Consider the following 12,462-nt stretch of genomic DNA (forward strand, 5'->3'; position numbering starts at 1 on the left):
TTTTAAGATTTTTGTCAGTTTACCTTTATGTCGGTTTGTCTGTGTGTCAGTTGGTAAATAAAAAAGTTTTATCAAAATAAAGGATTTTATTTGCCTAAATTGCTGTACAGCAGAAGTTGATGGTAGCTATAACTAATATTGTAAATTTAGCTTTACGTTGTATTTCGCACACAGCGGGGACGGAGAGAACCTAGTGTTAAGACACTCCGTTCACTACTTTCCGCCGAATTCTGGAGGCATTGCATGTTGAGTGGCAGAAATTAACACCACCTTTCCTCAACACCAGACCGAAGAAATAGAAATATAAACTTTATTTCACTTCCTCGAGCCTACAACCAGTGTCGCATCTATAAAATGCTTATATGCTGATATTCAAATGTGCTATTTTCGATGCTACGTTTTTTAAAATTTCTTCATTTAAGTAATCAATGACTGTATCATGAGGACTGGGACTGGGACTGGTCCCCTATACCCACCCTGCTATGGTCCCCCCCACAACATGAAACTAATAGTCATAGATCACAGTTGTAGATTACTTTTATAAAAATAAAAGAAAAATTCTATAGAACTTAATATATTCTATGGTATTATGATAAAAAATCAATCAAACAAATGGTCGCACTGCGTCAAACTGTATACGCAACTAAAAATATTTTTTTAATACAATTATTACCAATACAAAGTATATGTGTAGGTTATTTTTAGTTAATAGCAGATATGGAACTCTTCATATGCTATTATTTTAATTACATATATATATTTACTTACAATGGCAGGGTAGGTATAGGGAACCTAATATTATAACACCCGGTCTCCCCCCCCAATTCTCGAGTTGTTGCACAATTTTTTCTTGTTACCAAAACGAAGAAATAGAAATTATTCTCTTCTCGAGTGGTACTCAATCCCACGACCGTCGTATTAACAATTACATATAGTTTTTTAAATTTTTTTTTTCTTTTTATTTTTCACGCTTATTTTAAGGAAGACAAAGATAAATTAGCGTCACGTAATTTTATTCTTAACTTTCTGCCCCTTTCGTAAACAAACACGCCTTAAATGAGAGGATCCAATGCGAAGATGTTTCTTAGAAGACCAGGGAAATTAATATAATATATCTTAAATGTTTTTTTGCTATCAGCTTATAGCAGCAGGCAGGGTGTTGAGACTCCATTCCCCACTTTCCGTCGAATTTTGGAGGCATTGCGTGTTGAGTCGCAGAACTCAACACCGCGCTTTGCCTCGACACCAGAGCGAAGAAATGGAAATATAAACGTAAATAAATATTTCACTTCCTCGAGTGGGGATCGAACCCACAACCATTCCGTTACAGTCAGTTAGTCAGTCTTAATATTTACCATTTGCCATTTAATAGAATGAATATACATTTTGTATTGTTTGTTCATATTTATAACTATAACATAGATATGTAATAACTCTATGTTATTAGTTGATTAAAGACCATTCATCAAAAGTTGATAGAAGTACCTTAATGGAACAATTAAGTAATTATAATTACTTTATAACATAAACATTAAACATAAATTTTATTTAAGTAATTCTTTCTGTCTAGATAACACTAGTTGTGTTAAAGAATCGAGGAAATGTCCAAAGAAAATCGAGAAATAAAAATTATTGTTCGTGAAAAATCAACTGAAAATAATATAAAAAATGACAATTTGAAAATATCAAAAGCTTTATATATATACTTTTTTATTATTCGCATAATATATGCGTTAGATTTCGGTTTCGTTACATCCACATCAATAAGAATTAACAGAATATTGAAAATAACGAACGTCGTTCACGCAATTTTCTATTTAATTGTATTACCGATTTTAATTTTCAATGATTTTCCTGATTTAATTAAATATTGGTACAGTGTTTATGCCTTACAATATTTCATTAACATTATATTTCTCCTTCTCTGCGACAGAGAGAAAACAATACGTCAGTTTTTAGAGAACCTTCTGTTATTTGATTTTGAACTAAAATTAAATATTAGTCGTTCCGTCGACTTCGTTATAATCTTTTATACAGTATTTTATATACTTTTCAAGTTAGGTCTCTGGATCATTTCGTGCATTTATTTCGATATAGTATGTCAATATTCTGAAATAGACCATACATTTATTTTTATTTTAGCTTCAGGCTTAAGTTTGCCTCTAATTGTTTATTTCTATTTATTATATTCTGTTTATATTCGTGTGAAAAAACTTAAATGTCGTCTTGAAAATGATTACAATATTGTCTCTGGCCAATTTCTTTATAAATTCCTTTATGATTGTACAGAGAAAGCTAAGGATAAAATAGATTATTTAGTAAGTCTGTTATCTAAGATACTTAAATAATAATAAAAAATATATGTATATTTTTTTACAAATTACATATTAATCCTCATTTTTCTTATCAGTTTTTTCTAGCTTTGCTGATAAAAATACCGGAATTACTCATCACTGTTTATTACACAATCAGCGAAATAAATCCTTCGTTGGTAAGTATCAATAGTGATATAACTTAATGAATTAAAGGTATATTAAAAAATAAATTAAATAGACTCAAAAAAATGGTAAAAAGTGGTAAAAACGTATAAATGTGTGTGACAGCAAATGATGGTTGTGGATTCGACTCCTCTCGGAGAAATGAATAATTCTCTATCAAGGTAAAAAAAACATATAGGGTTGTTACCCTTGTCTTAAAAGCCGCTACGCTACTATATTATGCCAAAATGTTTAATAGTATATTTATCCTATTTATATTTATTTATTTTCTAGAACGAAGTTTTTCGTCACATATCGATATATTCATACGTATTACAAAATCTAGTACTGATGTTCTTACCAGCTTTCCTAGCCACGATTGTCAATGCTGAAGCTAATAATATAAAACTTTTGCTGCATAATAGATTACTTCTTGAAAGAGGTAAGTATCACGTTCTCTAATGATATGAAAGTGTTTTGCTATAATTTTTACATTTTTAACCAAAAATTAATCAGTCTAAAGTCTGGTTTCTCACCGCGAAATAGAAATGAGAAGTGAATGCTTCTTCTTCTCCTTTTAAATAAACTAGGTTTAAACAACAATAAATAGTTGTGTATTTTGTAATTATTTCGCTCCACTCAATCCATTCCGTCTATCAACTGGTGGAAATTTAGGTATGCAGTTTACTCTTGCGAGTTCAACGTAGTCATTAATGGGTCAGTTTTGCTCGCAGCACAAGCCGGCTTTAAGTCATTAAATTGATTAGTTAGCTATTTTATATCACACAGCAAATATAGTTCTAAATAGTTGAAAGGTGCTTCTAACTTCTAAGAAGCGCGTCTATCTCCACCTCAAAGGCCGGCAACGGAGCTGCACGGGGTCGTGGGCGGCGGTGATCATTATCAGGTGACCCGAACGCTCGTTTGCCTTGTCCTTTTTCCATAAAAAAAAAAAAAACATGACTTGTCATATTACGAGTACTTCTGCAGTCAGCGTAACTTACACTATACAAAAACAGAGAAAATAAATATTGTGTACTTTAGTAATATTTTTTATTTAGATTTATATCTTAACATTAGGTTCCCAGGTGGAACCTGCTCGGAATACTAATTTTACAATACTTTTTTACAGATCAACCCCACATAGCTGACATAAGACGCTTCATAGATTACATAGAAGCAAGGCCGTTCGAGTTTCGAGTATGTAATTTCATACCACTAAATTCAACTCTGCCTCTGATGGTTATTAATATGTATATAACTTATTTGATAGCAATTGCACAATTTTCTCATGTTAAATAAAATATTATAACAATATATAATTTGTTTTTATTTTCTTTTTTTTTCAGCTTCACGCTGTATCCCGCGAGCTGGGTAAGCAGCGGGAACATGGGAACCTAGTGCTAAGACACTCTATCCCTCACTTTTTGCAGAATTCTAAAGGCATTAATAGTTGAGTGAGACGACTCAACGAAGAACTCAAAGAGCGAAGAAAATAAAAATATTAAGTTCTCTAGAGTGGGAATCGAAGCCACAACCCATTACGTTTACAGCCGCTGTGCCACGTTAGACCTCATTTAACAATTTATTAAGAATAGGAAAAATTACTTGTGATAATAAAAGATAACATATTTGATGTACATATATAAAAGATATATCGTTATTTACTGTTACAAAAAATTATCTAACTACAGCACACAGAGTTATTGTTTAACGTTTAATTGATATTAAACCAACACATACATATTTGTTGTTGATGTTGTTATAATTATTTTAACTATTTTTATGCAAATATAATTTTCAACAACAAGAAACAATATTAAAACACCTGTGGCTTGATGAAGAATCGACTTGCGCTCGCGCATAGGTCAAACCGGTCGGTCAGTCGTTTCTTGTAACACACGCGAAGCGCATGTCTTTCGCTTGCTTGTCGCTCGCTTGCTTATATCGCTAACGCCACGTGCTTCGTTACTTAACACATAGTACACACATTCTATACTGGTGACCCCTAGTTTGGACAATGTCTGTTGAGAAAACGGTGAAAAGCGCAACCGGACCACGCCCGGCAACCAGTGCTGGGGCACGGTCGATAGAAAATGTCGATGTGTTTCGTGTTGGTGTCAAGGTGCCACCATTTTGGCCAGAGGAGCCAGATATATGGTTTGCTCAAGTAGAAGGACAGTTTGCGATATCTGGAATTACTAGTGATGTGACTAAATTTAATTATGTAATTGGACATCTCGATAATCAACATTCCAGGGAAGTGAAAGATATTATCGTAAATCCACCACCGACGGAAAAATATGAAAAATTAAAGTGCGAATTAATTAAAAGATTGAGTGCTTCGAAAGAAAATAAAATTAAACAATTATTAATGCACGAAGAGCTTGGGGACCGAAAACCTTCCCAGTTTCTGCGACATCTGCAAAGTCTGGCAGGATTAAATGTTCCCGACGATTTCTTAAGAACGATATGGATAAGTCGTCTGCCACATGGTATTCAGACAGTGTTAGCTGGACAAGCCAGCACAGCTTCACTCGAAAACTTGGCGGATTTAGCTGACAGGGTGAATGACCTCGCCTCATCTACTCCAAAGGTAGCCACCGTTAGTGAAATACCAAGATCTATCGTTAGTGACTTGGTGAAACAAGTGGCAGAACTGCGCAAAGAAGTACAGAGACTATCGATGGGTAGAAATAGCCGAAGCCATTCGCGTTCGAGACCGAATCGTACATCCAGACAGCGATCACTCTCAAATTACCGCAAGTTCCCAATTTGCTGGTATCACGATAAATTCGGCAGTAAAGCTACAAAATGCGTGCGACCGTGTGACTACAAGCAGTCGGAAAACTCGAAGGGCAGTCGGTAATGGCGACTGACGATTGCCTTTCATCCTCCACTGGTCGCCTGTTCGTCACGGACCGGACTTCAAAGATGCAGTTTCTGGTTGACACTGGAAGCGACCTGTGCGTTTTTCCAAGATCGGCAGTGCGTGATCGTCGTGCTCGAAGTGACTATAATTTGTGTGCTGCAAACGGTTCCACTATAAATACCTATGGTTTTATTCATTTAAATTTAGATTTTAGTTTACGTAGAATTTTTCCTTGGCGTTTCGTAGTAGCGGACGTCACAAAACCAATTATTGGCGTAGATTTTTTAAAATATTATAATTTAATTGTAGATTGTCGTCATAAAAAATTAATTGATAATTTAACTTCTATTTCTGTTATTGCTACTGTAATTAATTGTAATAATATTTCTTCAGTAAAAGTGGTAACAGGGGAGTCGCAATTTCATAAAATTCTTAATGAGTTTCCACAAATTACACGACCAGCTGGCATACATAAAAACATTACGCACAACACACTTCATCACATACACACGACACCAGGCCCCCCAGTTTGCTCTCCACCTCGCCGCTTAGCACCAGATAAACTGAACATTGCTCGCAAAGAGTTTCAAGCTATGCTGGCTAATGGCACAGCTAGACCATCTAACAGCCCATGGTCCTCTCCACTCCATCTAGCTCAAAAAAAGGACAACGGATGGCGTCCGTGCGGTGATTACCGCAAATTGAATGCCCGTACCGTGCCTGACAGGTATCCAATAAAGCATATTCACGATTTTACGCATAACATATCAGGTTGTACCATATTTTCTACTTTAGATTTAGAAAAAGCTTACAATCAGATACCTGTCAGCCCCGAGGACATTCCGAAGACTGCCATCACGACACCTTACGGTTTATTTGAATTCCCGTTCATGACATTTGGACTCCGAAACGCGGGGCAGACATTTCAGCGTTTCATCGATGAAGTTACTAGGGGGCTGGATAATGTATACTGTTATCTAGATGACTTCCTAATATTCTCACGCACTGAGGTTGAGCACGAAGAGCACCTACGCCAAGTCTTCACAAGGCTTGAAAAATATGGTATCTTGGTGAACACCTCCAAGTGTGTTTTTGGTGTGAAGGAAGTAAATTTTCTAGGTTATAGCATTACAGCGCAGGGATGTAGACCCCTGGATAAAAAGGTCCAGGCCATTCGCGAGTTTCCAGTTCCATCTAATGTCCGTCAGTTAAGGGCATTCCTGGGTATGCTAAATTTTTATAGAAGATTTCTTCCTCAGGCAGCCCAAATTCAATCTCCATTACATGCACTACTTACAGGGTCAGTAAAAGGATCTCAACCTGTCACGCTTACTGGGGAACACTTAGCAGCGTTTCAAGCTTGTAAAGACGGCCTTTCTGACGCCGCTTTATTAGCACACCCAGACTGCAGTGCAAAACTAGCTGTAGTGACTGATGCTTCTGATAGATCTCTCGGTGCAGTACTGCAGCAGTTCAAGGAAGGTGCATGGCAACCACTCGCCTTTTTCTCCAAGAAGTTAAGCCCATCGCAGGTTAAATATTCGCCATATGACAGGGAACTTCTTGCCATTTATGAGGCAATTAAATATTTTAGGTATATGCTTGAAGCTAGGCATTTTGTTGTTTATACTGACCACAAGCCGATCAGTTTTGCGTTCCATGACAGGAAAAATAACTGTTCGCCGAGGCAGTACAGACATTTAGATTTTATATCTCAATTCACGACGGACATCCGCCACATATCTGGCAAGGATAACGTGGTTGCTGATGCCCTGTCGCGAGTTGAGGAACTATCAGAGCCGGTGGACCTCAAGGTCTTAGCTGAATCTCAAGTAGATGATCCTGAGCTTAGCAAACTTATTTGCGGAGAGTCATCACTTCGCCTCAAGCAATTGAGAATTCCTAACTCTCGAGTAGACCTCTTTTGTGATGTGAGTACATCTTCAGCTCGACCTTTTGTCCCTAAGGACTTAAGAAAAAAGTTGTTCGACAGTCTTCATAGTCTAAGTCACCCAGGTGCTAACGCAATGGCTAAGCTAGTCGCCGAGCGATTTATTTGGCCTGGAGTACGTAAAGACTGTCGTGAATGGTCCCGTCAGTGTGCGGCATGTCAACGTGCAAAGGTAAGTCGCCATGTGTCATCTCCCTTAGGCACTTTCGATCTACCTCGCGCGCGATTTGCCTTTATTCACATTGACATCATAGGACCTCTTCCTATCTCACAGGGATATCGCTACTGCTTCACTGCTGTGGATCGTTTTACCCGCTGGCCGGAAGTCACGCCTATGGCGGATATCACGGCTGAAACAGTTGGGAAGGCGTTAATATCCTGGATATCCAGATTTGGATGTCCTATGGATATTGTCACTGATCGCGGGCGACAGTTTGAATCCGCACTTTTCCAATACCTTGGAAAAATGATCGGATTTAAACATCGCAAAACAACCGCGTATCACCCAGCATGCAACGGGCTAGTGGAACGATTTCACAGGCAGTTAAAGGCAGCAATAATGTGCCACGCAGATACGAATTGGGTGGATACATTACCATTGGTATTACTTGGCATACGTAGTGCATTTAAAGATGACCTTCGATCATCATCCGCTGAGCTAGTTTACGGCGAGCCATTGCGTTTACCTGGAGAGTTCTTCCAGGCCGCAGCTCCCCATTCCACGGATTTGTCGGAGTTCACTTCACGTCTTCGCCAATTTGCCTCAAGGCTGCAGCCCTCACCAGCTGCGCGGCATAGCAAAGGCAAAATTTTTATCTTTAAGGATCTGTCTTCATGTACTCACATTTTTCTTAGGGATGATTCTTTACGTGGTGCTTTACAACCACCTTACACCGGCCCCTACGAAGTTCTAGAACGTGGTGATAAAACATTTAAAATATCCATAAAAGGTAAAACCGTGACAGTATCAGTAGACCGCATCAAACCAGCCTACATACTGTCCGATCCTTCTCCCAATCCTATTCCCACGCCTACTCCTAAATCCAATCCTGATTTTTCTTCCAATGCTCCCATTCAAGATGGCTTAAAGCGAACTCGCTCAAATCGAATTGTTCGGTTTCCCGATTATTATCGCCCTTGACAGTCTCTGGCGGTGGGTGGTGTGGCTTGATGAAGAATCGACTTGCGCTCGCGCATAGGTCAAACCGGTCGGTCAGTCGTTTCTTGTAACACACGCGAAGCGCATGTCTTTCGCTTGCTTGTCGCTCGCTTGCTTATATCGCTAACGCCACATGCTTCGTTACTTAACACATAGTACACACATTCTATACACCTCTTCGTATTATAATAATATATTCGTCACTCGTACACTCGTACAGTCGTATAAAAGTTCCATAGCACCGTCCCGTAAGATCCAATCTGATTTTTGTAAAAATCTGAAAAATTCATGAAGACTACTCATGACAGCGAATATGCCATTGACACTATCACACACCGCTTGTAGGGATGGGAAGTATTAAACAAAACTGAAAAAAATTGCTATAAAAAGCCTACAAATATATTCTTATTCGAGAAAATGAAATATTTATTAAAATTAATATTTTTATTTCTTCGCTCTGGTGTCGAGGTGAGTTTTAACACTAGATTCCCTCTGCCTACCCTGCTATGTATAGGCTACAGAATGAAGCTGATTAAATTTTTTTTCTTTCTGTCTTAGTAAAAAATTAAGGACACTTAAATATTCGAGCTGTATTACATTACAAAACTCTATTTTTCTACTCACAGTTATCCAAAATTTTATTAATTTGAATTATACCATAAATGTCTAAATTTAATAAATAGTAATTTCCGCTTCGGCTAGACAAAACGCAGCGCTAAGTTCCGCAACCTACCAGCCGATGTCTATAAAATTATCAAAAAGTTAAGAATGGAGTGACTTAACACTACGCTCACTCTGTCTTACCATTTTAGTACCAAATATAGATAACAAATAAAAGAAAAATTAATTCTACATTCTTATCATCAGTATGTTAGCTCAAAAGTAAAGCTCCCACCCGTAGCGCCATTAAAACACGCGGGATCAGGGAAATCTCGTCCGGGATTTTATAACTTGAATACATAATTTACGACCCGACTTCACTCGTGAAGTAGTTGCCGTATATCCGTACTGGAAACTGAGGATCTGGAGATAATTACTTTAGGACTTATGATTCAGACTTAACATACATACAAATAAATATATATATAATTATACTGAAGTAAAATTTGTCTGTACAAAGAATTTTAGTTCTATAGTAAATTTTATTTTATAAAAAATATTTCACAAATATTACCAGTTCGATTTGTGTATGGGGTTTTCTTTTAATGAAATTAACAAAAAATTAACCTAAAGATTTGGTATCTTATTTTCTCGTATATCTAAACAGAGAAAACTTACCGTTACTCAATTCTCCGTTTTCTTCTCTTTATTATTGTCATTGCATGAATAATATTAATCAATACAACAATTATTACATAATGACTTGAGATATATGTTTTTTGAGATATTATTCTATTGACCACGTGTTTCACGGTGTATTAGAATTCATCCCTAAGGGTGAAAATAAGCAGGCGAAACTGCATAGGTTATGTTATGTTTGTTTGTTGAAATTATATCACCAGTTCACTTTGAGATGTGCTATCGAAGCTTTACGTTATTGTACATAGTTGGTTTACTATTAAATATTTAAAAAAAAAATAGGGGGAACCTAGTGGTAAGACACTCCGTTCTTCATTTTAAGCCGAGGCATTGTGTGTTGAGTGACCAGTGACACCAGAGACGAATGAAATTATAAATTTTAGAAAATATTTCATTTCTTCAAGTGGATATTAAAATGTCTCGAAGACGAAGTTTTTACTTATTTAGACACTTCTATCAAGAAAATTTGGCCGATATCCAAAAGTCACAAGTTTTTTATAGCAAACTTATCTATATTCTTACCTCATTAAACAAGCATTACTCTGTACGTTCATCGACGGGCTTCCCAATGCTCGTTGTTCGTATCCGTTGAATTATTCATATAATTTCATTCAGACGTCGTTCGACTTTATGTCACATTATTCACAATTTGCGCGAAATACCTTAATTCGTGTGTCATGTAATAACATACATATTTATCAAATTTATTTCGTATAAATCAGCTTTTTTTTATATAATATTATAATGGCGATGTAGAGATCGGAGAGTAAAAGGTAAACTTGCTAAGTCTCTCTCTGGTGGATACCAGGCGTATATAAAAAACACGGCGTTAAGTTCCATCACCAAATGTATTTGGGTTTTATAAAAAACTTAAGAAATGAAATGAATTAGGCAGTGATGACTAATGTAACTATATTCTAATGACAGTGTCCATTTTTTATGTCTTATTATATTTAACAAGATTATTTTCGAAAATAAATTGATTTTCCTTTGGTTAATGTTTTTTATCTTATCATGTGATGAGTAGCAGAAATAAACGGCTACCAGGCTAGAGAATTATATTATAACTTTAATCCCTGAGTAGGAAGGAATCAAACCCAGCTTGGACAGCTTGGAGTTGGACTTTGTGATGCTGAAATATTTTTTTTATTAGTACTGGAAGGACTTGTTTAAAATAAAATTCTTATTGAATGTATATTATTTTATAATATTATAAATAATTTTATATATTTATTTAAAAATTTAAGAAATAGTAAGTAAGTAAGAGTACAGGAAGTTAGCAATTATAGACTATGTATCAAAGTTGGTGCCCCTCGGCGACAAGCAGATGAATTTTCTGCCATCCATCATCCCCCGTCCCTCGAGTCCGGTAGTTCAAAAGTTAAATTGACTCTTTTCATTAGCTACGCGCAAAAAGATTTAATTTATTATATGAAGATGAAACAAAATAAGGAAAAAAGATAAAATCATTTTCTATGTTAAAAAAGCAACTCATCACTCTTACCCATAGTGAAGGTTTTTTGTCAAATTTATGGGACTGCGTGTTGAGTGGCGCAACTTAACGCCGCATATCTGCAGTTTTAATATTTTTTTTAATTTTAAGTTTTTAAAGGAATCCTAAAAACTAATTAGTGTTTTACATTTAAAATTATTTACTGACTTCAATTAAGCTTATTTAGTGAACGTGCCGTCGCGACAAATATTCATTATTATGAAATTAGTCAACATTAAATCTACGTACGGCAATAAATTTATATCGAGATTTCCAATAATGCCTTTAGACAAGAGCGCCCGAAACATTGCGCTACGAAATTGTTTTGGACATATTCTAATAAATTATCTGTCTGAAAATTTAAAAAAAAATCAGCTTCACGCTGTATCCCGCACATAGCAGGATAGGCAGAGGGATCCCAATATTAAGACATTCCGTTTCCACTCTGTCTAAAAATTTAAAAAAATATATTAGTTGGTATCATAGTACCGTAGAAGGACAACATCGGAACCTGAGTGGTTTTGGGTTCTATCTCCATTCGAGGAATGCATTGTTTTCATTTACCCAGCTCTAATAATATAAAACGTGGCGTTAAAATCCGCCGCTTCAAATATTTTTTAACCGACTTCTGTAAGAAAAGGAGGTTATTAATTCGACTGTTTTTGTTTTACAAGACGTATACGATTTTAACTTTTGTTTTTACTAATTAATAGTTCAAACAAAATTCTACCAATCAACTAAAGATATTTCTAAGCACAGGTCCTCCATTATTTAAAAGCTCCAAGTAACATTAATAAACAGCTTAAAATCGACACTGATATATCGACAAACGATTCGTACAAATGTCTGGGCGGGTTGTACTGGTTTTGGCAGTTGCATATAACACGATTAATGAAACATTGCCTTTATTGTTCTACTGTAGCTTTTTATAGTATATAAATTAGCTTTTGTCTGTCTGTCGTGCGATAAATTATCAATATATCGCACGGCGTTGAGCTCTACCACTCAACATGCAATGCCTCCAGAATTTGGCAGAAAGTGGGGAACGGAGTGTCTTAACACTAGGTTCCCTCTGCCCTGCTGTGTGCGGGATACAGCGTGAAGCTGATTTGATTTAATTTAATTTAATCTATTTTGTATTATATTATTAAACACTATAAGAAAAGACTTTTTGTATATATATATCGATATATGGTTTAGGTCACTAGGTAA

At 36.1% G+C, this 12,462-nt stretch overlaps 2 protein-coding genes across 2 annotated transcripts; both read left to right on the forward strand.

Moving 5' to 3' along the window:
• Window positions 1-1,601: 1,601 nt before the first annotated feature.
• Window positions 1,602-3,779, forward strand: LOC146536162 (uncharacterized). Its single transcript, XM_085190516.1, has 4 exons — window positions 1,602-1,748; window positions 2,411-2,491; window positions 2,772-2,919; window positions 3,610-3,779. The coding sequence occupies exons 1-4, from the start codon at window positions 1,602-1,604 to the stop codon at window positions 3,777-3,779; spliced, it is 546 nt and encodes a 181-aa protein (XP_085046642.1).
• A 530-nt stretch (window positions 3,780-4,309) lies between these two features.
• On the forward strand, window positions 4,310-5,482 carry LOC146536163 (uncharacterized). Its single transcript, XM_085190271.1, has one exon. It carries the CDS (start codon window positions 4,498-4,500, stop codon window positions 5,344-5,346), a length of 849 nt encoding a protein of 282 aa, XP_085046397.1. The 5' UTR covers window positions 4,310-4,497; the 3' UTR covers window positions 5,347-5,482.
• The last annotated feature ends 6,980 nt before the right edge of the window (window positions 5,483-12,462 follow it).

The sequence above is a fragment of the Heliconius melpomene genome, chromosome 9 (assembly GCF_056956725.1).
Source record: "Heliconius melpomene rosina isolate 202511_hmr_F chromosome 9, ASM5695672v1, whole genome shotgun sequence".
Taxonomy (NCBI): domain Eukaryota; kingdom Metazoa; phylum Arthropoda; class Insecta; order Lepidoptera; family Nymphalidae; genus Heliconius; species Heliconius melpomene.

What these genes read in the sequence shown, in the direction of transcription:
- LOC146536163 (XM_085190271.1), top strand. Translation starts at nt 4,498, where the DNA reads ATGTCTGTTGAGAAAACGGTGAAAAGCGCAACCGGACCACGCCCGGCA.
- LOC146536162 (XM_085190516.1), top strand. Translation starts at nt 1,602, where the DNA reads ATGTCCAAAGAAAATCGAGAAATAAAAATTATTGTTCGTGAAAAATCA. An exon ending in ATGCGTTAGATTTCGGTTTC is followed by an intron (nt 1,749 to 2,410) that starts GTTACATCCACA and finishes TTTTCTTATCAG; the next exon opens with TTTTTTCTAGCTTTGCTGAT. An exon ending in GCGAAATAAATCCTTCGTTG is followed by an intron (nt 2,492 to 2,771) that starts GTAAGTATCAAT and finishes TTTATTTTCTAG; the next exon opens with AACGAAGTTTTTCGTCACAT.